This window comes from Chelmon rostratus, chromosome 6 (genome assembly GCF_017976325.1).
Source record: "Chelmon rostratus isolate fCheRos1 chromosome 6, fCheRos1.pri, whole genome shotgun sequence".
Classification (NCBI taxonomy): domain Eukaryota; kingdom Metazoa; phylum Chordata; class Actinopteri; order Chaetodontiformes; family Chaetodontidae; genus Chelmon; species Chelmon rostratus.
The window spans coordinates 24,149,312-24,172,940 of record NC_055663.1 but is presented as its reverse complement, the minus strand read 5'-3'; the positions used below and the strand labels follow the sequence as shown (position 1 = coordinate 24,172,940).

General features: G+C 42.5%; 1 protein-coding gene across 6 annotated transcripts in view; it reads right to left on the bottom strand.

Annotated features, from left to right (window-relative positions):
- Positions 1–23,629, bottom strand: part of LOC121607799 (unconventional myosin-IXAa-like) — a 136,946-nt gene that overhangs the window by 11,009 nt on the left and 102,308 nt on the right. For 2 of the 6 annotated variants that reach the window (XM_041938768.1, XM_041938771.1), the window contains exons 12-34: positions 20,131–20,252; positions 17,605–17,746; positions 15,094–15,289; positions 13,981–14,100; positions 11,919–11,994; positions 11,442–11,585; positions 11,250–11,289; positions 11,046–11,168; positions 10,775–10,855; positions 10,555–10,665; positions 9,844–9,966; positions 9,601–9,750; positions 7,674–7,975; positions 6,162–7,334; positions 5,668–5,752; positions 5,144–5,344; positions 3,760–3,857; positions 3,266–3,369; positions 2,872–3,092; positions 2,408–2,524; positions 1,848–2,036; positions 1,242–1,289; positions 1,013–1,124 (exon numbers count right to left, since the gene is read on the bottom strand). In XM_041938768.1, coding sequence (XP_041794702.1) covers positions 1,013–1,124; positions 1,242–1,289; positions 1,848–2,036; positions 2,408–2,524; positions 2,872–3,092; positions 3,266–3,369; positions 3,760–3,857; positions 5,144–5,344; positions 5,668–5,752; positions 6,162–7,334; positions 7,674–7,975; positions 9,601–9,750; positions 9,844–9,966; positions 10,555–10,665; positions 10,775–10,855; positions 11,046–11,168; positions 11,250–11,289; positions 11,442–11,585; positions 11,919–11,994; positions 13,981–14,100; positions 15,094–15,289; positions 17,605–17,746; positions 20,131–20,252 — 4,078 coding nt within the window. The remainder of the gene's footprint in view (positions 1–1,012; positions 1,125–1,241; positions 1,290–1,847; positions 2,037–2,407; positions 2,525–2,871; positions 3,093–3,265; positions 3,370–3,759; positions 3,858–5,143; positions 5,345–5,667; positions 5,753–6,161; positions 7,335–7,673; positions 7,976–9,600; positions 9,751–9,843; positions 9,967–10,554; positions 10,666–10,774; positions 10,856–11,045; positions 11,169–11,249; positions 11,290–11,441; positions 11,586–11,918; positions 11,995–13,980; positions 14,101–15,093; positions 15,290–17,604; positions 17,747–20,130; positions 20,253–23,629) is intronic. The other 4 variants (XM_041938769.1, XM_041938770.1, XM_041938772.1 and 1 more) reach the window with 4 other exon arrangements.

The window sequence follows — 23,629 nt, the reverse complement described above, 5'->3', positions numbered from 1 at the left end:
CTTGCAGATATTTACAAGCTGCTTTTATGCTCAATTCAAAGATGCAAAAGAAACAGCAAATAAATATGTTATGTAAGAAGTAAAAAACGATAAACACTCAGTGTCCACAAGGTAAAAGTCATAGCTTACCATGAATTTAGTGGGGGACAAATAAATCTGAGTGGTTGCAATAAGTATCTTCCACTGCAGTTGAAACATCTGATGCAATGTGATACACTAAAGTAAAACTTTGACTTGTTGTGCTTGTGTCCTCCTCTGTTTACAATCACTCTGCTTCACTGTTATGTCCTGTTTCAACCTGCCTCTCACCACTTATGAACGACAAGTTTCTAACTGCAGTCTTGACAATTAAAACTGACAGTCGGTTATCGTGTCACCTGAGGAGAGAGAGGTTAAAAAAAACCTCCGACTTGTTGTTGGTTTTGTTTTTCCAGCGTGGGTCCATGAGGCACTCATCAGTGGTGGAAGATGTTTTATTTAAGTAAAAGTAGTAATACCACAGTGTAAAAATACGCTTTTACTACAAGTAAAAGTCCTGCATTTAAAATCTTATATTAGTAAAAGTATTAGCATCAATACAAACTTAAAGTACCAAGAGTAAAATTACTCACATCTTTGAATTATTAATGAATTACTGATGCGTCAATGTGTTCATTACTTTAATGTTGTACTTTGTAAAAGTTTACTTTATATACTGCAGTGTGGCTTAATCTATAAAAATGCATCATAATTCATTAGATTTTGTATTAACAATCTCATTCTGCAAAGTAACTAAAGCTGTCAGGAAAATGTAGTGGAGTATAAAAAACAATATTGGCGTCCAAAATGAGTTTGAAGTATAACGTAGCAAAAAAAAGGAGAAGTCCCAGTAAAGTACCTCAACTTGAGTAAATGTACATGTTACATACCACCAGTGGTGCAGGAAGCAGATTGTAAACTCTGTCCGATGAATGTCTTATATGTGTGTGTGTGTGTGTGTGTGTGTGTGTGCGTGTTCGTGGCCGGTCCTCACGTTTGCAGACGCAGGCTCGGTCCATCATCCAGATGAGGGAGGAGCAGTACTCGCAGTAGGTGGGGATACTGTACTGCGTGGACTTGAAGATGTGGCCGTTGTGTTCTTCCACCTGCAGGGGGCAGCAGAGCCACCAGTCAGCTCAACTCAATTATTGTTTTTATTCCAAACACTTTGTTTCAGTACACACAGGATACATATATGAAGTGTTATTATAGTTACAACTCACAATGTCCGTTTCCTTCTTCCTCGACTTCTTGCGTTCACGTTTAGGAGCCTGGGAAGAGAGAAATGTGTTAAACGTGAGTGCTGCACATGTAATAATAATAGTAATAATAATAACACATTTTATTTGTTAAAAGCGCCTTTCAGGACACTCAAGGACACTTTACATCACGAGAAATAACAAACAACAATACGATAAAACACAATAAAATAGAATAATCAAGTGATAAAACAAATAAGTGTAAAATCAGACTGACCATTTGACCTCATGTGGGATAAGCGAGTCTGAACAGGTGAGTTTTGAGTGTGGATTTAAAACGGGAAAATGAATCAATGTTTTTAATTTCGGGTGGTAATAATGAATTAATATGGACATATCAATATATTAAACTGGATTTTTCTCTGGCAAAACAATTTCTTTCTCTTTCTCTCTTATGCTGTAAAGCTCTGCAGAGGAACAGTGGAACTTAAATCTACTGGGAAAATTATCACAGTAATTTTCCAGGAGGAGATTTCATCTGCATTCGTAATAAATGTAATTATAATACTGCACCTATTACTTCTAATTGATTGTGTACTTTTTCATCCATCCAGTTTTGAGCTTTCTTACCCTCCCGATAGTTCCCTCCATGGGCTTAAACTCGGTCATAAACTCGTCCAGGAAGACCTTGAAGGTGTTGACCCACACCTTCACCGGTGACTCGCTCCAGTCCCTCTGCTCCTGACGCATGGATTTCTCCAGGATGTGCTCGAACAGGGCGTAGAGATCCTTGTAACGGATACTCTTCCCATCATCCATCTGGTGGGGAGGGAAAAGGAAAGGAAGATTTGACATCAGGATCATTGCCTCAGATTTTTGTGCTTCAAATGGAATCCTCTTACATTTTAGCATTAAATTCAACAAAATATCAGTAAATATTTATGACTCAAGTTCTTCTATTTAAGTTTTCAATACTTAGACTTTTCAGTCAAGATGGGCGTGTTGTCTCATTTTCTAAAAGAGTACACGCCAGAATGATTAGACAATCACAAGAAAGCATCTAAGAGTCAATTTAGCACATTTTAGTGTCACTGACACCTGACTTCTCTATCTCAACCTTCCTGCTGCAGAGCTGAACAAAGATCCTGTGATGCTTCAAGCAGCAGAGAACAAACACAGCGAGGACTCACTGCCAGGGCGGTGGAGTAGGAGTTGAAGATGTTGATCCTGAACTCCTTCAGCGCTTTCTTGAAGACGACATCCACCATGGTGTCCTTCTTACCATCTTCAGACTCCAGGTCAGCGATCTGGAGGGTCAAATGACTTTCAGGTAAACGACAAGTGTAGAGTCCTGTGCAGAACCCTGGAGTGTGAATTCTGATCCATGACTTAAAGTAGTGAAAGTAAAAGTACTAATACCACACTGTGAAAATACTCCACTACAAGCAAGAGTCCTGCATTCAAAACGTTCTTGAAGTAAAAGCATGTAAGTATCATCAGCATCATTGAGCTGTAAAATGGTCCCTGCTAATGTTTTAATATTATACATGATGTATTTGGATTAATATTACAGCTGCATTAATGTTTATGTTGCATTTTACTGCTGTAGATGTTTAAGGTTGAGCTGATTTTAACAACACGTTTGCCTTCTCACCTTCTTCATGAGGAAGTCGTTCATGCTGCGGTAGTCGTGGGCCGAGGTGAGGATGTGCAGTGCGTCGTTTTGCCACTGGGCGGGTTCCAGAGCGATGCTGCTGATCTTCACGCTGCGACGCCTCCTCATCTTCGGAGACGGCTCCTTGTTCTCCTTACTGTCCCGGACCCCCCGAGAGGAGGCTGCCTCCAAATCTGGACTGTGAGGAGGAGAAGGGCCTTCTGGGATGGACACAAAGGCGGAGAAGGAGGTGGATTACTAAAAATGATCTGTGAGAGTCTTGATAGATCTTTTATTCTATTAAATTCTATTCTAGAGTATTCTATACTAACATGTGTTTTTTCTCTGTGTATTTTTGTGCATTGTACAGGTGTGTGTGTGTGTTTTTTTTTACCATGTGTCTCTCCAGCTTCGCTCCTGCTGGCCTGCTTCTCTCTTGACAGTTTTTTCTCGCCGTGCTTCGTCTTACTCCAGAATCTCATCTTTCCTCTCATCCTGCTGAATGATAAACACAACTGGTTGATTTAAGATCAATTAACTTAAGAAAACACAAATGTCCACCACAAAAACCGAGGAGAAGTCAAGGAAAAACTGATTAATGACAGTTAAAACGTATCATCTATGTATCTTAGATCTCACATCAGCAGGTCACACTGCAGTTGTGAAATAAACCGACTGAATCATCAAAGGTACAACACAAGGTGAGCCAGTGTTTTATTCATGGATTGGAGTATTTTAGAATTGTAAAACCAAAATAAGTGAGTAGAAAAAAAACCTCTTGAACATGGAGTTCTGCAAAAACTGCTGCAGTCGGCCGTTAAAATGTAGAGACTGAAGTTATGATGAGCAGTTAATTAGTAATGTAATTAGTCTCTCTGGTGATCTTACCTTCCATCCTGACTGGAGGTTTTCCTGAGGACCTCCACCTTGCCCAGGTCTCCTGACGACATGGTCTTATGGATCTTCTTCTGGTCTTTGTGAGATGGCTGGAGAGCAGAGAAAACCAATGAGCGAGGAAAAAAAATAAACATTTTTTCAGTGGACTGATCGGGTTCTGGCAGGTTTGGTTTTTGGTGACGGTCTCCAGGAGCTCAGTTCCTGAATGACACAGGTTGGCTCCTCTATGTCACCATTAGGAGCCTTATGGACAAAAATGTTATGCTGTGGAGTGCTTGTTTGTGCAATTTGGTCAACAGAGAGTAAAGGATGTGTAATTCCACATCATTGCTGGAAATGTTTCATGTATGTGACCACATGTTGAGGTTAATTAGTATTTATCTCCTGGTTCTACTGATGCTACTGAATGCACCGATATGATAAATCTAATCTAATCTAATCTAATCTAATCTACTGACTCTGAAGAGTTGGAGTGAAGTCAGCAGAGAATATTGCTGATGTTGAGAGAAGCAGAAGTCATGCTCGTGAGATCCTGTTAGATAAAGTCGATGTTAGTGAGAAGTTTTAACAATTCCAGCATGCAGGAGCGGATGTCGGCGTGCAGTGCGACACGAGGCGTGATGTTGTTGAAGATCAAAGATCTTCAGTCAGTCCTTACTGTTGTCAGAGAGGAGCTAGACACAGGGATACCTCACTACAGTGACATTTTGAGTTTTAACCTTTTATTTTTCCTTCAAGACACTACTTTCTTCTTCATTCCCATTTAACCTAACAAATACTTTACCTTCAGAACTAGAGCTTAAATACTTACATATTCAATTACTTGATTGACAGAAATTGAATCATTTGAGTTTTTTTTCTGTCAAATTGTTTTGGAAAAAACAGCAATTTTAAGACATTTTTCACATTTTTTCTTCACATTTTATACTAAAATATGATGAAAAAGTGAATTAATTGTGAATTTGTTATCCAACATTGCAACTTGGCATGTGATTACTGAAGGAAAAATACAAGATTAATGTCCAAAATGTTGAAGCATCCCTTGTGAGATGAAAAGGGGAGAGAAGTCGAGAAGTGACAGCTCAGATGACTCAGCTTGGGCTGAGCTTCAAACCAACAGCCAGCAGAGTGACGTGCAAGGCCATTCCCTCCAGACCAGCGGCGGTGCAGTCTGTCCGAGTGAAGTGAAGAAACAGACTGCAGTTCAGCAGTCCGGCAGTCCAACAGTAGCTCAGTGACGAACAGTACGACGAAAGTGGGGTTAGCAGTGTTAAAAGGCTCCTCCCCCGCCGCTTGGCCAGGTCCACCTGAGAAGAGGATGGTTGGGGAGGGGGCCTGAGTGGACAGGAAGCAGCCGATGGGTCCGGTATTTTACCATCTCTGAGTCGCTGTGACAGTCAGCCTCAGGGTGGACACATGAGGGAGACAGGGAGGGGGGCAGCGTGTGGGAGTGGGCGGGGATGTAGTATTCGTCGTCGTCGTCGGACTGGGTCGCCCCCTCAGAGTTACAGCGGGTGAGGAAGTCCGAGCGCGTCCGGGACATTCGCGCTTTCTTTTTGGGGCCGGGGCGGCCCATCTGCTTCCAGGCAACCACAGGGACATCAGATCAGCCTCTGGGCCGTATGTGTGTGTGAGTGTGTGTGTGAGTGTGTGTGATGCTGGAATCGACTTAAGTCAGTTCATTGAGACTGGTAATCTACCAGAGGGAAAATTCTTTGCAAAAATTATATCAAGTAGCTACAAATACTCAATTAAACAACACTCGCAAATAAATCTCTGTGCTTTCTTCAGTTTTACAATGATTTACTGCGATAAGATTAGTCTGCACACAACAATAGACCACTGAGTAAGAATCAATCAATGTGATGTGTGTGCGAACATGTGAGTGTGTTCACCTACCTCTCTGTTTCTGGACCCAGCAGATTTGGAGTCGTCTCTGAACATGGCCAGAGATCTTTCCTGGTTCACCAAATCCTTATCTGACCTGCAGCACACAACCATTAAAAGTCTTACATGGTCGTCTGTATGAAGGAAAGTTTGTGCAAATGAGAAATCAGAAACATCTTGAAACATCAGCCTTTTTGAAGATGTACGATCACCAGCCTGAAAGCAATCCTAATTAAAGTGCTTTTAACCTTTACAATATACCACCTTCATGTCAATATGATGCTCTTTTCCTGGATTTTCTAAACAAATCTGTATGTTTAAAAGTCCTCTGTTGTTATGGTATAGATTTTTTGATATTGCATAATTTGTACTACAGCTAAAGAAAGGATTGTACTTTTAAATGTTATTAAAGCAGATTTGGAATACTACACACTGTAAATGATGATAGTAATAAACATTCATTCTGTAGCCTGCTGTCAAATCCTTTAGTATAGTGGGTCACTTACTTGGAGAAGGGCAGCTTGCGTCTGGGTGGGGAGAACACAATGTTGGAGGGTTTCTCCACCATGTTCACAATCACACTCTGGGCTGAGCTCTTCTTCTGAGCTTTTGGTGGTTTGGTGTCCAGGACTGGGCTGGGAGCCTCCTGTGCAGGCCGGGTCGCCTTCCTCTCCTGCTGACTGGGGGGAACAGCGGGAACACCGTCCTTTGGCTCAAGGATGATTTGGATGTCCACCTCTGAGGAGCAAATCGCTGGTTGTTCTGGACTTGATCCATCGGCGGATGAAGACGGGTCCACTCCAAATACATCTGTCTTGGCCTGGGTAGCAACCCCATGAGGCTGTTCTATCTCTGCTGCTACCTCCAAGCCTGCAATGAAGGCCATTTGAGAATCGGATGAGGCCGCTTCTGCTTCCAGAGCTCTTTCTAGGGTTTGGGCTGCCAGCAGCTCCCCCTCGTCCACAGGGCTCTCCTTCTGCATACTGATCAACACCACCACAGGCCTTCGAGACGTGGACTCTCTTCTCTCTTTGTAAGGTTTGCTGGGGCTTTCGTGTTTTGGTTCGTGGACTGGACTTTGGTCAGAAGCAATGTAAAATGTTGCCCTCGGACCCTCCGCCTTGTTTGGCGGCTCTATCACAGGCTTTTCATTATAGTTTGAATCTCTCAGCCCCTCATGTATTTGAACATCCAGTTCTTGCGGATGTTCTTGAGGTGCAGTTGAGTGGGAACCTTCCGTCTCCATGTCTTCCACACTGAGCAGTTCAAAACTTCCATGACTAGCTGGAGACCCCCGGGGTGAATGTCTGTGATGGTCCTCCAGCTGACAGGTGCTGCCGTCTGGGAGCGAGTCTTCTTGCAGAGGACCTCCCACGCTGGTGGTTCGGACCTTGAGAAGCTCTAAGCTGAACTGAGCCTGCTCCAGCTCTCTCATTCGTCTGCTCTCTCGCTTTGACCGGTTCTTATGACTCGTGTCGTCTATGCTTCTGCTTGAGTTCTCTTCTTTCTCCATCTCTCCCACATCTGATGGAACAGGTTTAGAGCCTTCAGAAAGCTCTCCAGAGATATCCTGGACGTAGCCCTCATGTTCTGACGAGGGGAGGTCCTCCATGGTTCCTGCATCCATGTCTGCTGGTGGACTACTGAATCTTTCATGCTGCTCCTTCACGTCGCTGAACCTTAATATCAGTGAATAATACAAAAGTGTAATTAACAGCTGCCTCCATACAAAGCAGGCAGATCATTACAACCACTGAGTGCTGAGAACACATGTCCTTATTTTTTTTTTGCTTTCTACAGATCTTCACTTAAACCTTCAACCTTTTCTTTCACATTAAATTCATCATCCTACACACCTGTTCACCAGGTGTGCATTAGGTTAACGCCAAATTTAATCTGATTTTGTCCTATTATTTCAACTGAAGCTGTCGCAGATTTATTTAAAATGTAAAACAAAATGAACCAAAAGCCTAATCGTCCACTCAAACATCGGCTCACGCCCCTTCTCTTTCATTCACCTGAGTCGAGCCAGGTATCCCCTGCTCAGCGCCTGTAGCTGCGTCACACTCCTGTAGGTCCGACAGTAGCGGTTCCTCTCCCTGAATCCTCTCCAGGCGGCCTGAACCATTACAGCTGCCAAAGATCTGCGATGGCAGCAACGCCTCCAGCTCCTCTGTATGACGATGGCAGAGTCCCGGCACTGCAGGAACCTCCTGCGCTCCCTGTAGCTCCTCCAGGCCGCCTGCAGACACATGGCCGCCTCCTCCTCGTCTCTGGAGTCGATGGTGGACTCTTTGAGAAGGCAGCATCGCCACCATCGCTGCGGAAAAACACAAAAGGATGCTTTATTGAACAGAGGTGGAAATACAGGCTGCTAGTTTCTAGCTCCAGCAGAGTAACGAGCAGATTTCCAGTTCAACAAAGGTTTTGTGCAAAACATGAGTGTTCACTGATTTTCCCTGTTAGGTCTGATGTATCTGAAGAGGGAAAGGTTTTAATCCCTGTTTTCTGACCCTCTAAAAACACCTCACTTCCTGCTGGGCTGCCCTGAAACCTACCTTGAGAGGTGAAACCCATACAAGTAACTGAAGTTTGCGGAATAAGATATTTGTGTTATTCATGCTATAGTTTGATGTAGATGTGATGGATCTATCTGGCACCTGCACCTGACCGACATCATTGGAATTTTTGACAAATGCAAACACCTTACATTATTTTGATTAGACCCTGGAATATCTTCATTCTTGCCATGTGCAAACAGAAACCTTATCAGCAAGCTACTGACAAAAATGAGCTTAACTCTCCTTTCTGACAAGGTTTGCTAACTAAAAGCAAGATTTCAGATATCCACTTTCAGGCTTAAAACAACAGTTATTAGACCTCGAATAGATTAAAGCTCAGAAAGCAGTTTACAGTATACGTTAAAGCTTTATTATTCTTCTAATAAATGTTATCTGTGGTTCATTGGCTCCTGCTCAGTGTTTCGCTTGTTCTGGGTTTGTTTTTTTTAGCCTGACAAAGATTTGGACAGCTCCCCTCTGAGGACTCCTCCAGAAAAAACATACAGCCTGAATGCAGTGTTTTCTCCCTCCGTCAATCCCTTCACTCTTTGCTTTCTTTCGCTCTCCCTCTCCCTCCCCCCTCCGTCTTTCTTTCTCTTCTCAGAGAGATGTAACAGTATGGGTTTGTAGACTGAAAACATATCTTTTTCAAAAACACTGATTCAAGAATATAAAATGGTTCCTTTTTTCAGATTTACAAACATCATTTGATTTCAATAACTCTAAATTGAATATCAATATCTGGAGATGTCCACGAAAATAAAATCTTTCTTAAATTTACTTGCTGAAGACGTTATCCATCGTTTTGTCAACCCTCGGGTTCAGTCACCTCCTGCTCTGAAAGAGTAACTAAATCCCAGGATCAAAAGCAGTGTTCTGTTAAACTACTGCAGGTCAGCAAATACTAGATTTTGAAGGGGCATTAAGTTACTCTTTAATACGTTTTTAATGTTGTCATGTTGTTCTAACATGTTTTAAATGGTGGAGATCTCATCTTGGAATGAAAGCAAATCCATCACGAAGACAAATATATAGTGAACATGATAGAGTGAGAGCAATAATAGCCAGAGAAAAAGCAGAAGCTGTAGTCAGGGCAGAAATGCAAATCATTTCTGATCAAGCGTCTATATTTCGAGACATTTCCTTGTATATCAGGAGTAAATGCACCACTATTAATCACTTAATGCTCAGGCTAAGTAGCCTTAATGGACTATATAGAAACTCCTCCTGAAATGTTCAAAGGAAAAAAACGGCTTGATGAATTGATTCATGAGGCACTTACAGCAATAACTTCACAGCTAATTTGAATTTCAACTGCATGAACAGACCCTGGGAGCAGAACTGCAGAACGAGAAGTTATCTTCTTCCAACCAGAACATCTCACCTGGATGACACAGGTGGCTCTCCTCATGTTAACAAAGTGCTTCCTCTCCAGGATGGCCCTGAAGCGGCGCTGTAGCGTGACGATTCGCCGCAGGACTTCCTGGTGGAGGAGGGTCTGAAGACGCTGGCGCTCCGCCTCCCGCAGGAACACCTACGTCACACGGGAACATTAAATCAGCGCTGCAGTCCAACAGATAAGGTTGTGCAAAAAGAGAAGAGGTGAAGTGGTGTCCAGAATGCGTACCATGGAGCTGCCCACTTGATACCCGGCAGGTGGCAGGTGGATCCGTCTGAAAAACTCCCTGATGCCTGACTTGGTCGGGCTCGTGCCTCGAGGCAGCAGCACATGAAAGTGACGCACAAAGTCCTGCAACGTGGTGCATGTGTGTTCAGTAATGCAGTTTTAGATACACTGAGGCTTCATTGTAGGTGGTGATTACAGTTACATTTAACTTTCCCCAAAAACATAGAAGATTACGAAACATCTTATTATGTTAGGAAAGCCTGTTCTTCAATTTCAAAATCAGAAACTGACAGTAAAAGAGTTGTATTCCTGACAGATGAATAACTGTGAATCTCAACATGCAGCCATGTTTGTGCAGCAATAAAAAGTAAGATTAGAATCAGTATCAGCTTTACTGGCCAAGTATGTTCAGACATACAAAGAATTTGACTTGTGTTTTCAATGGCTCACAGTGTACTTACACACAGTGCCAAGAACAAATGTGCAGAGGGACTCGCATAAACACAGAGCAACAAAAAAGGGCAAAAAAGCTGAACAACGATAGGAAAAAATAAACATATATGCATGAGATACAAAAAGATACACAAAAAGGACAATAAAATGACCGCTGAAACATTTAAAATAGATCAAGCAAAAAACAGTATCATCCATCAACACTTATCATGGCCTCGACTGTAGATCTGCTGTTAGACAGCAGCAGGAGAGGATTACCTGGAGGGTGTACTTGATGCTGTATCCTGATTGTCGGATCCGGACGGTTTCCAGCATGCCGGTGTATCGGAGCTGTCTGAGCACCAGGCTGTCGTTGAAACGCAACGGCAGCTGAGGAAGACAGAGAGAGGAGGACATGATGGCGTGAACATGAATAACATTAAACAGTTATTGGCAGCCAGTCTTGAAAAGGAGCGATATTTAAACGATTGGAGATTACCTTCTCAGCATTGGAGCGAATACACTTGACAAAGTACGGCTCTGATTGATCAAGAGTCTCCATCAGCTTGTTGAGGGACGCCTGCACACACAAACACTTGTCTTGTAAAAATTGTATTTACAATTAGTTAACAGCTCATATCATGACTTATGTCTTTATCTTTCAAATCTGCATGTTTATCCTACAATCATTATAGGCTCTTGCTGCTGCTGAGTCACTAATGTTGTTGTAATTCACTAATTCTCCAGCAGAGGGCGGCGAAGGCACTGACCTGAAACTGTGCGCTGATGCTGGGCGGTTTCTTCTTCTTGTGCAGGTGAAGCAGAGACTTTGTGATGCGGTCGTGGAGCGTTACGCTGCTCAGGTAGTGCAGGGACTTCACGTCCAGCAAGTGCTGCAAACACAAAACCAGATCATAGATGAGCCTGAGTCTGTAACGCCGATACCTCGTCCTGTGGTGTTGTGTGCGTCTTACCTTGGGAAGAGTCGGCTTGCTTTTGCAGTTTTTGTTTCTCCTGCAGGTGAGAAATATAGTTTTTATTAACAGATATTAAAATAATTTTAGCATAGCATTTAAAATAGTATGCACATTGATTAAGAGTGACCCATTATGTAATGCAATTTTGATGCAGTGGAATCTTAGTGAGTGTGTGTGTGTCTGACTCACAGTAGGATGCCCTGAGCTCTCTCCAGGAGCTTGCTGCTCGTCGAGTTGAGGAAGATCCCATCTTCTTCCAGGGCGGGACTTCCTGTGGAGGACAGACGACCAGACCTGGAGCTACGACCGTTACAGCCAACGCCATAGCCATCCCTACAGAGGCAGGGATGGAGGGAGGGAGACGGAGGGAGGGAAGGAAAGGAGAGAGATTTTTACATTTTGATCCGTCACATATCTTTGAATGGAGATTTTCCAAGGACCATACCATTCACTGACCACACGGAAAAACAAAATGTCCTTGAATCAGACTGAGGTTTCTTCCATTTTTTCCCTGTAAAAGGGGTTTTCAGTGGGTTTCTAATCTGAATCGAGGTTGTCCTTTGCTGTGCAGTTTGTAAAACACTTGAGGCAAACTTTTAATTTGTGAAATTGGGTTTTATAAATAAAATTGACTTGATTCAGACACTGGTTCTGTCTCGTACTCACCAGCTGGCCTTCTCGTTCAGGGCGTTGGTGCCTTGAAGATCTGACAGAGGTGTCCGAGGATTCTTCCTGGTGATGCCTGGATGGTAGGAGGACGAGGAAGGACAAGGAGAGGACAAGAAGAGACATGTGAGATCAGAGCTCACTGGATTTATGTATCTGAGTCGCTCCGTGTCTCTGACCACAGCATGAAGAGCCAACTCCACCATTACTTCACCTTAACCAACCACAACAACCATTGCCCCACTACGTACAGAGCTTTCACCCATATTTTCCCAGTTATATCCCAAATATCTTTCCTCTATCCGTCTCTTATCCGGCTGCTTCCTCTCTACTTTCATCCACTGCTAAAGCCTCTTGCTTTACTGGATGAAATTAAAGGAATAGTTCAACATCTTGGGAAATATTTGCTTTCTGGAGAGAGTTTGATGAGAATATTGGCACCATGTACAATAAATATGAAGCTACAGCCAGCAGCCTGTTAGCTTAGCACAAACACTGGAAACAGGGGGAAGCAGCTGGGCTGAAACCTGTTGAAACCTGCCATAAAATTTATGGATTTACAAGAGACAGATTTTAAAAATTAGCTGAAATTAATGTGGCAGAGGTTAAAAAATCCCAACTTTTAGTCACCTACTCTGGGTCAATCCCCCAAAATGCTGTCACGTCCCATAATGTAAATTAATGCTGTGTTTATTAGTAGTGTCTTTTCATTAGAAACCTCAAGCCTGGTAAATGCCCACATCTTTCAAATCCCACACCACAGGATTTCCTTTAATAGCCTCCAAACCCAAGGCGAGATAACCCCCCCTGACATCATCAGGGGTATTTTTTCCGACTTGACATTTCCTCCAGATCAACACAAAGAAATCATACAACTGTTTTTACAGGCGGAATAATACTAACTATGACGAGTACGCTGATGTTGATGTGTAAAATCAGCGGAGTTTTGCTTTAGTGGTGGAAACTCTTTGGGGAATTTCCTTGGAAATCACTTTCAGTGCCGGCAGCTGTTAATTCCCACTGGAGTTATGTGCATGAAAGTGCTGCTTTACCGCATGACTCCTCGTGACATGCATACACACACTTGAAGACACAGTCATGTACAAATGAGTACGTACACAACAGAAGCCAAATGTGTGATGAAGGACGACCAGAAAATCGGTGGGCGTCATTAAACCCTGGCGGTCCACACGGGACTGATCCATTTGTCTGATCGCTCATGTGTGGGAACACGTCGGTTACGAGCCACGTCAATCCGACCAGAGCTCAAAATTACCCAGATGTCTGATTTCCAATATCTTATTAACAGCTGTAATAAAACCAGTGTACTGAGGCTGAAATATAAGTGACCCATTACTTTTTCAATACAGCCTGGAATTGATTTCTGTGATGAGGTTGAGCTCAGCGAAGGTCTTCTGATTGGATTTAAAAAATGGAAAATGGCAGAATTTCTCACTTCAGCTCACTTCAATTCAACAGACTTTTACCGACAGGAATCTGTGTCGTTATAAACAGGGAGCACCTTTTAAACACTGCACCACTCAGAAACATCATAAATGTACCGAACAAATCGAATTAATCGTCCAGTTTAAAACTGATCAGTTGATCCTGAAGAAAAGGAGCTACTTTCTAAGAAATGCTCTGAATGTGACTCAAAACTGTTATAATTCAGAGACAGCACGCATGTTAAAAATCAATTTTAAGTTTGAATTCATATCTTGGCCCAAGAAAAAGCAAGAACTTGTCATAATTTTGGCTAACGATCAGCCATGAAATGCCAAATAATTCCTTTTGGATAGCTAGTTATCTTGTTTTGGATTGAAACTTATATATTTCAAGTGCATTTTAGTGTCTTCTACCTCCTGAAAAAAACTCCACTGAGTGTTTAATCCTTTTGAATAAAACATAAATAACAGTCGCCTTCGTTTCTTTCATGTATTTTGTGTGTGCAGACGACCAATTATTATTTTTTAAGGAAATTTCTCAATTTCTGAGAGAAAAAAAAACTGTCAAAATCAGTTTGTAGCACAATAATATGGCGGAGGTATTTGGAGTTACTTACTGTATTTCTCATCTTTGCATCTTTGAAGGATCTCGAGGCTCCTCTGGTGAACCGGGTGATGAAGGAAACTGAAGCTGTCGACAGTTTTGACCACAGCACAGGGAACTGCTGCATCATTCCCTAAAACAGAGGCAGGAGGAGCAGAAATATACTCTATGTTAGTAGTTTTATATGTTAAAGAAGCAAAGACAGGGAAGGTGAAAAGGAAAGTCGGCGAAGAAGGCGAATTAACAAACAGGAGAAGAAGAGAAAGCAGCAGAAACCAAACAAAAGAGGAAGAATTAAAGAGGGAATTCTTCGAGTGCAAAGAACAAAGACACAAAGCCTTCGAAGACGAGTCACTGGTGACATTTTCAAACACTCCTCACTGTAACATTCCTCCCAGTTTGTGAAAATAAACAGCGATGAAGAAGATCAAAACCTTCCTCCTCCTCCCCGTCATCAACAGCGGAGGCACAACTCCAAGCTAGAACTCCTCAAACACACCATGTTGTTCTTGGCCCGGTTAAAACAGAGGTTTGGACATCACAGCGCTCATGTATACGTGTGTTTATTTTCATCGTGGACTAATCTTTTGGATTATTCTTTTGATTAATTGACTGTTTAGTCTATAAAATGTCATAAACTGGTGAAGAATGTCTAAAAACAGTCCAAAACCCAAAGATATTATACTGACAGTGATATGAAACAGAGAGAAGAATGAAATCCACGCATTTGAAAAGGTGCAGAGAAAAGATTTGGACGAATATATCGGCTGTCAGCAGTTGGTCCATCGCCGGTTGTTTTTTTTTTGATTTTGCTGATTTAATGATCTGAAGTGAGAGCTGCTGCTGTTGAGAGTTGAACCAGCACTAGCATCAGCTAAGGACAAGTATTAGATTCATGTTGGTGGAAAAGGGGGGTAAGATCTCATTCAGAGCCAAAACATTTCCATCTAAATTGTGAATTACTGGCGAGCCGTCTACTCATCTCTAGTGTGGGACCAATCGGTTTGTTTCAAGCCTCATTCAAGCAGTGAGCTGGATGCGGGTACCTGAGCCCCGCCCACTACAAAAAAAGAAATCTCATTTGCCTCACTTCATCACCACACTGGATCTGAAGACGTTTCCTCACCAGTTTTCTTGTGGGTGTGTCTGCGGCCGGCCTCCCTGAAAGCCACCAGGGCTCTGAAGTAAGCTCGCAGCACGGCCCAGCGGAACGTCGCCACGGGGTCGATTCCCATCAGGCCGCAGATGAAGGCGTTCTTGCTGCTCTTGAGCAAGGCCACAATGTCGGGACGCATGTGGTCGGTGTTCTTCTCCCTGAAGTCCTGATTGAGGGAAAGAAACAGCCGTATGTGAGTGCGCATCATCATAATTACACAAAGACGGTCATAAGCTGTCTGCTTCTTTATCCTCTCGCTGATATTTTTTCATCAAAAGAGCAAAGTCATCAGTTTTTGTGCGTATCACAACTTTAAGTTTCAAAAATCAGAAACACGAGCAGGAAATACTGCCTTGTTCTGGATGATGTTTTTTTTTCTTGTTTGCTAAACAGTGGAAACCCAGCTGGCAGCACACTTTACGACTATTTATGGGCAAATGTTTCACTGCAGTTACTCCACAAGTAAGGGAGAGAGTTAGATGTCAGCAGCCAGTTAGCGTAGCTTAGCATAAAGGGGAAACTGCAAGCCTGGCTCTGTCCCTAAGTAACAACAGCACCTCTAAAGCTCACTGTCAAACACGTAGAGTCATTTTATTTGTACAAAAACTGGAATGCAAAAAATCACATGCTGTGGTTTTAAGGGGTGGGGGAGGATTTTTTGGATGGGTGGAGCAACTCAAGGCAACAACAAGTAACATAAGGACCACAACCTGTTGTTTTTCACTTCTGCTTTTGTCTAGAATCAACAAAAAAGACATCATGTGTTGGATAGTTAACTTTGCAGGTGCTGTTAGGTAGATTTTGGACAGAACCAGGCTAGCAGTTTCCCTTTGTTTCCAGTCTTTATGCTATGCTAAGCTAACCATCTTAACAGACAGAAATGAGAGTTTCTCAAAATGTTGAACTATTCCTTTCATCTCCAGGTTAGAAGCAGGAGGCAAATATCCGTAACACCAGCTTCTCAAGTCAAAGATCGTGATTAAAGCAAATTGGAAACACATCATTGATGTTTGTTGCCATGTAATATTTCACACACCTTCACTTCTTTACATTAAATTCGAGGTGCAGAAACACACACAGTTAACCGCCATCTCTTCTTCTGCCTCATCTGTCTGTAAGCACTTAAGATATTTCCACTGAAGCTGCGCTATGATAACACAGCCATGAACTGTAAACCCCTCAAAATATTCTCTCTCCATATGATTCGAGTCAGCTGTGCGTTCACTACCGAGCCAACGTCAGATGCATTTCACGACCGTGGCTCTCGCTGCACAATTCACACCAAACAACTCCTTGGCTCTCAGTAGACATGGGATACCTTTCCACAGCCACGATAACCAACTGTTACAGATTTATATTATACAATCAAACAACAATACGCTCAGCCCTTTCCAGCACATGTGCTTCTTATCAAAACGCAGCTGGGAAGCGGACAGAGAATTTAGCTGAAAAAATAGGTCGACAGAACAACAAGTAGGTCTGCTGCAGATTTGCAGAGTTTCATAAAGGTTTAAGTGAAGCGAGAAGAAGCTTCCTTCATCTGTTCGAGCTTTGACTTTAGACTTTAAACACACAGACAGAAGAGTTCTGTTTAATTCATATTTTAGGAATTTAGCTCACACTTTAATCCAGATCCTGCTTTACAAGATGCACCATGACAGCTTCGCTTCTGTTAAAGGGGCCATATTATATTTATACTCATGGTTTGATCATAACGCTTTGTTGTGATAAGCCCTTTGTGTTTCTGACATACTCAAACATAACACATCTGAATTAACACAACTATACGGCAGATTTGACTATTGAACTGCTCGGCTTGTATCTGCAATTCTGTGAATGAAGACACTAAATTGCTGCTAGCTCGTGAAGGAAATGGATCTTTATCCAGTCACCAAAAGGAAGATACTGGATATATCAGAACATCACAAACCTGCTGTTTGCACTACTCTCTTATTTTCGTCAACACATCTGTGCAACTTATACTGTGCAATATTGCATAATTTTGGCTGTGCATGTATATTTTTCTACCATTCAAGAGTACAAACCACTGGTTTTATTATCCATATGTTTCTCATGTGCAATTCAACATGTTCCATTGTGAAACTGAACCACAAAATTTCCCCTCTGTGGGATCCATAAGGTTTTGTCTTATCTTATCTTATCTGGCAGACAACCGTGGATACAATTTGGAAATCCGGATTCCAGCTGACTGCGCTGTCAAACCTCTAAATGATGTTGGCTGCTTCCAAATGCAGTAGTTTTGTCTTATGCACCGTCTTAGTGTTTAAACCAGGTAGGGACACAGCAATAAAGCTAATAGTGAAGCTTTGCCCCAGCTCAGAAGTTCCTCATTCATTCAAGTGCATGCCTTAAAAAAGTACTTTCTCACAGTACTGCAGGATGGTATACACAACGGATCCACCTTATGGCTGATGGTACAGTTAGCTGATGTGCAAACCATGCAAACACACGGCACCTCACCTTGACTCCGTACTTGACTTTACCGGCGTAGTGTCTGATGATGAAGGCGGGCTCCATGACAGCAGGAAACTCGATGTAGCTGTTTCCCTCATGCTGACGCTTGAACTTGTCCAGCAAGGTCTGATTGGAAGCCTGGGGGAAACTAGAGGAAACAGTGATTTAATCAGCCACGGGGTCAAAAAAAGATGAGATCATGAATAAATCTCTGATTTTAAGCTTCATGTGTGAGTCTTTTCAGAAAGGCTTTTTCTCTGGCAAACTCTGCCTTGACACTTATTTTGCAGCAGCCATTTGTGTCTTTCCAAGAGAGCATTTCATCTGTTTACAGTAAAAAGGGGGAAGCTAAATGCAGTCGCACACACAGCCAACTACTCCATCCAATGATTACTTACTTTTATTTTTATCTTCTTCTGACTCCAAAGCAGTGCCACTGTAGCAGCTGATGTTTACACTCTGCTCTTAAAGTTTAAGGAAAGGATTCAGTATCTAGAATTTCTTTGCTCTAACCCTCAGGGTTTACAGCTCTGACACAAACTTAACGCTGTGGCTCAAATTTAAACAAAGTTACTTCCACATTCGACTTTGGTGTTTTCACCTTTGCTTCGTGGACTTTTCACCCGTTTACTGCTAACCTCAGGCGGCTGGATCAACATACCTAAAATGATGTTTCATATCATCTCAGCCTCTCCTCCCTGCACCTCTGAAATGCACTGCCGGCTGAAGTATATCCGCAGGGGTCTTAAAGCTTGATGCGGTTACTGTAGAAATGAACCCCCACACTCGCCCCCTATCCTGCAGTAACCTAATCCACTTCTCCAGAGGCCCTGAAGCCCCACGAGCTCCACTAACTGTGAATGATGAGATCTCTAAGCGTCTTTCTTTCTCTGTAATCATTTAGCATGAAGCCCCTTCCTGTGGCAGCATAAACCCCCAAGAGAGACCCTGTCCCCCCTCGTTTTTTTCTTCAGAGATCCCCCTTTGACCCTAATTCTCTAAAAGTGGTCCCCCTCTAGACACACACACATTTATATATACATACACACCATTTGGTCCATCCTAGGCATTATTAGATCCAGATGAACCAGCTATGCTAAGTGGCAAGTAAGATGACAGCTAACATAGATAAATATGGCTGTGTGTGTACCGCCCGATGTGTTTTAATGCGAGGGGGGCAGGACGGTGCTGCATTTGATTTATGGAGGGGAAAGATGCGGAGGCAGAGTGCTGACCTGCAGGAGGAGAGCGCTTCACAGTAAAGAAGGCAGGGAAAAATTCACGTGTGATCCGGAGATGCTGGCGGAGGAATAAGCATGTCTTTATGCTTTAGCTGAGCCCCGGTGTTGGTATCCATCAAGCTAATGAGCAAAGGGTCTGCACAGTGAGCAGTTTGTCTCTTCAATTCACCCGTTGCATGAAAGATGGGCTTGTGCAGGGTGATCAAAAGGTCATTTCAGCAAAGCATGCTACAATGAAATATGCTGTGCTTTCCACAACATTTTGACAAGGAAAGAATGTAAATTATGAGTATGCTAACTGAAGCCCAAAAAGCTCAAACCCTCGCAGTGTGAAAACACACCTTAACTGTACACCGGCGTACAGGAAGTCATTTTTCATTATCCTCCAAGATATTACACTTAAACCTTAACAAACGATACTCTGCTCTCCATTTGGTGCCTCTTGCCCATCAAATGACCAACACTTATCAAGTATATTTTTTAAACAGAGAGGAGCTAGAGCAAAGATCAGCGGATCATTAAAACACTGGAGTTTTACAGCCATCAATAATGTGATATTTAATGAGTGAGATGACTCAGTAACAACATGACATGCATCAGGATACGATTCAGCTCAGCAGGCGATAGATTGGTCGATCACATCGTACCTTTACTTTGCACTAATTGAAGTAGAACATCGCATGAAAGGGAAGGTTTTTACAAGGTGGGAAAAGTGCAATCAATCACAATTGGGTGGTGATGTGAAAGAAGTCTCTACTGCGCCTCAGGTCAGACACCAGGCTGAAGTTAGTTTGATAATCACCAGCTGGACACACATTTCACCCAAACAGAGTCTGCATGGAGTTGAAGTGCACTGTTTGTATTGAGCATCTGGACTTGTATCATCAATGGCTTCAACCAGAAACAACATTTTTCCCATAATTTCACCTCCTCATGTTTGACACAGTTTGTTATTATTCCATGTGTTCTCCGAATCATGTTTTAAATGTTTGCCTCCATAAGTAAACTAAATGTAACTGACAAAGTAACCAGTTTAATTAACTGTCTCTAGGTGATTTTTCTCCCCAGTGCATCCGTGAATTGAACAGTACGCCACAACATCAACATGTCATCCACCCCAGAGATAGCCAGCTCACTGTTGCAAAAGGGACAAACGGTGCAGCAAAACAACATACCCCAAACTCCCAAATTCCAAGTTTCATACAGAGAATTCCAACCAGAAGTGCAAAACTTTCTCTTTAAAGTTATTTGGCTCTTGAAAGCATCAAATACATTAGAGCGGGTGACGTACTTGCACTCCTCGTCCAGCAGGTGGAACAGTGCCGTGGGTTTCTTGCTGATGAGGTTGATGCAGCCGCTGTTGTCGATGTAGTCGATGTTGTGCCAGGTGATGCCCTCCGCCCTGTACTCCTCCTGCAGGGGGGAAACACAGAGGAAGGAGCATGATGGGTCAGCAAATACCAGAGTATAAGACCGATTCACACTTCTGGAGGAACCTTGATGTTGACAACAACAATAGCACAACTGTCATCTATTGCTTGCCGCAGAGCAGCAACACAGAAACAATCTGGCGCCCATTTTTATGATAGCTTCAATGGGAAAGGGCTGTCTCCTCCTCAACCTGTTCAGCAATGAGAGATTCAAGGTGACAGACCTGCTCTCAACTTGACAAAGAGGCACGCTGCCTATAATAACAAGAAGAAAAGTGTGGATCAAATTTATCTCATGCAAACCAAAAAAGTCCAAGCTTTCACAGGACTGAAAACCTGAATCTCCTCTATGAAAACACCAGGCTGCTTGTTGGTTGTGAGTAAAACCGCGGTCAGTTTGGCAGCATCTTTGTTCCCCCAGGGGCCAGCGATGACTGAGCTATATGACCCATGTCCCCTTATAATACCCCTATGGGAGCAACCAATGACAAACAATCCCTCTGCCAGCTCGGATGAAAAGCGGGAGAAAAAAGTGGAAGAAAAGGCAGGAAGGTAGCGTTCGCCTCTCCCTGGAAAGCCACGGCTCAGGTGAATTTGAGCAAGGTATGTTAACAGTTCCTGCTCCAGCAGCTTTGCAGGTCACAGTGTGTTTGTTGGACTTCTTGCAGACTCAGCAAACCTTTCCTGAATAACATTAAAATTTAACAGTCAGCACGAGGAAGAAAGTGAGCCTAAGCTGAAGGATAGAAGAAAAGGAGTGTGTTTGCGTCGGGTAAATCGATAACAAAATACAAAATAACAGCAGCACTTACAGCAGCCGCCAGATGCTGCAGCACTCTTTACATCAACAAATACCACATGACGCAAAGAAGAAGGACATATTGCTGATTTTGATGTTGTTAGAGCCTTGCTAGTAATTAGATGTAAAGCAGTGGGATCATTAAAAACAAAACGATTCATCTCTCTTGGAAGCATGAGTGTGCTCAGAAAATGTAATAACAATGTGCCTGTTAGATTATGCCAGATGTGCCACACTGACAAATTGCTCCTCTGAGGACCATGAATGCGCTCATTACATTTCATGGTGTTGTACACTGATGATTCTTTAGTTTAGATGGGAACTTTGTGCTGATGGTGGCACTAAAATACAGGTGGAAGGTGATAATAAGGAAAACGTTGAGTGTCATCCTATGGGTACCATGAATTTGCATATTCATTTAATAAACAGGAGTTCAGATTTCCAGTTTCCAATTGTTATAATGGACTGAGCTTCCTTCGCAGGTAATTTGTGACTCGATGCTGGCACGAGACAAAAGCAAGCAAACCTTATCTGATCACTGTTTAAAACAAAAGAGAAAGAGCTGTGCAGGAGAAAGAAAAGAGAAAGACTAAATAACAGAGACAGAAAAAAACAATAGAGTACAAAAACAAGGATATCAATGCAAACCACAAAACAGAAAGTCATAAACCCAAGAAAAAGCCAAAGTAAACAAATGTGGTTTAAGAACGGTGTGTGCAGCAGCAGTAAAAGATGTGTCAGAAATCATCCATCGGGAACCATAAACCAAATGTCATCGCAGTCTGGCCACAATATGTCAAGATGTCTTTCTGTGGACCAAAGTGTTGGATGAGCAGATGGTGTCAATGTGCTTCGAATAAAAGCTCTTGTCAGATTGTTGAACAGTGTCTTAAACCTCCTCTCCCGACACCTCTCTGACATCAGAATAGTTGGGGGCTGCATCTGATCATTTTTTGGACCTTAAAAACCTGGGAAGCTGGGACACTTTTATCACGTTTAGTCTCTTCCTGACTCAGATGCACTATTTTGATACAATTTAAAGGGTCATGTATGTCACTAATTGTAGCTTCAGGACCCACCACTGTCCCTTATACAGCATGGTGGGATGGTCATCCCTCACCTGGCTACGACACTGATCTTAATCTATATGATTATCTCAGGGAAATTTCCTACTTACTTAACACAGAAGATTACATTTTTGCAAAGCAGCCTTAATCTTACATCACACAAAAGGCTTCAGTTTAAAGTGTCTTCTACAGTATCAGATCAGCAAAGCAAGTCTTTTCTGTTACGGTCTTTGGTCCTGGAGCTGCAGACTAAACTCAGACTTGAGACCTTTCATCTCTTTAAACAGTTTTAAACTCAGAATGGTGGATTGTTGGCTAATTTAATGTTGCCTTGTTTATTGCATTGAATCATGCATTATATCTTTGTCGTACTGATTGCTGTTACTGTGACTTGATGTTGTTGTCCTGTTTATATGCTGCCATTCGACCCTGTCTTGGGAAGTTGAGAAGTCAGATTATGCCTCAAGCTATAACGAAACCAGAATGGAACCAAATGTGCATAATGATTAGGGCAAACAGTAAAATAAACCCAGCAGGAAACATGACTATGTGTTTACAACATACAAATGTGTTAATATTTGCATATTGTATAGCATATATTTGTATGTGCAGTAATGTATTATGTCTGTGCATGCTGGTACCCTTTTGCATGTACGTATCTGTGAGTGTGTGCATGTATTTTTAAACTAACATTATGGTAATAAGGGAAAAACTGTAAAGTGTCAATTACCAGAATGAGGCAGCTGTCAAGTATTCAAAGCAGATACTTTAACACGTGTGACACGTCTGCCATCTCATTTTTTCGCCTGCTGAATCACTGACGAGGCATTCAGAGCATGCGGTGTGTTTTTGTTTTCACTAAGACGTTGCACCGGATCAAGCAAAACAAAATTAGAGCCGTGAAAAAAAAAGTCGCATGCGCGTGCTTTTGTTTAAATCTCATCAAGCCGAGTGCTTATCGATGGCTGACTCAGTTCTTCTGGCTGACTTTGTTGCGTCTGTGAGAGAGTTTGCGAGCACATGTGTTGACTCAGAGAGACAATTAGATGCAGACACGCAGATAAAGAGATAAACACGCACACGCTCATCAGCCATTTTACTGCATGCACACATGTACGCAAACAGCTGGGCCGGCAGACCGAGGACTACAAGGCTGTGACTCAGTTCGAGAAGCACGCAAAGAAGGTGGTTCGCCAGAACGGCCGAGTGGCGTTCCATCATGAAGCACCGGAGACGCCAGATCCAGCAACTAAGAAACAGCTGCTTTAGGAGACTTTCTGTGTGCGCTGCATGACAATTCTTCACATTTGCATACGACCTCTGACCTCAGCAGCTGCAACTTGAAAAGTAAATTAATTATTTCAAGAAAAATTTTTGGGTTGAGGTTAACGATAATGGACATTTTTCATTATTTTTCAATACATTTTCTTGAAAAATTATTAATTATTAATTGAAAAGATAGTTGACTGAGTAATTGATAATGAAAGGACCTGT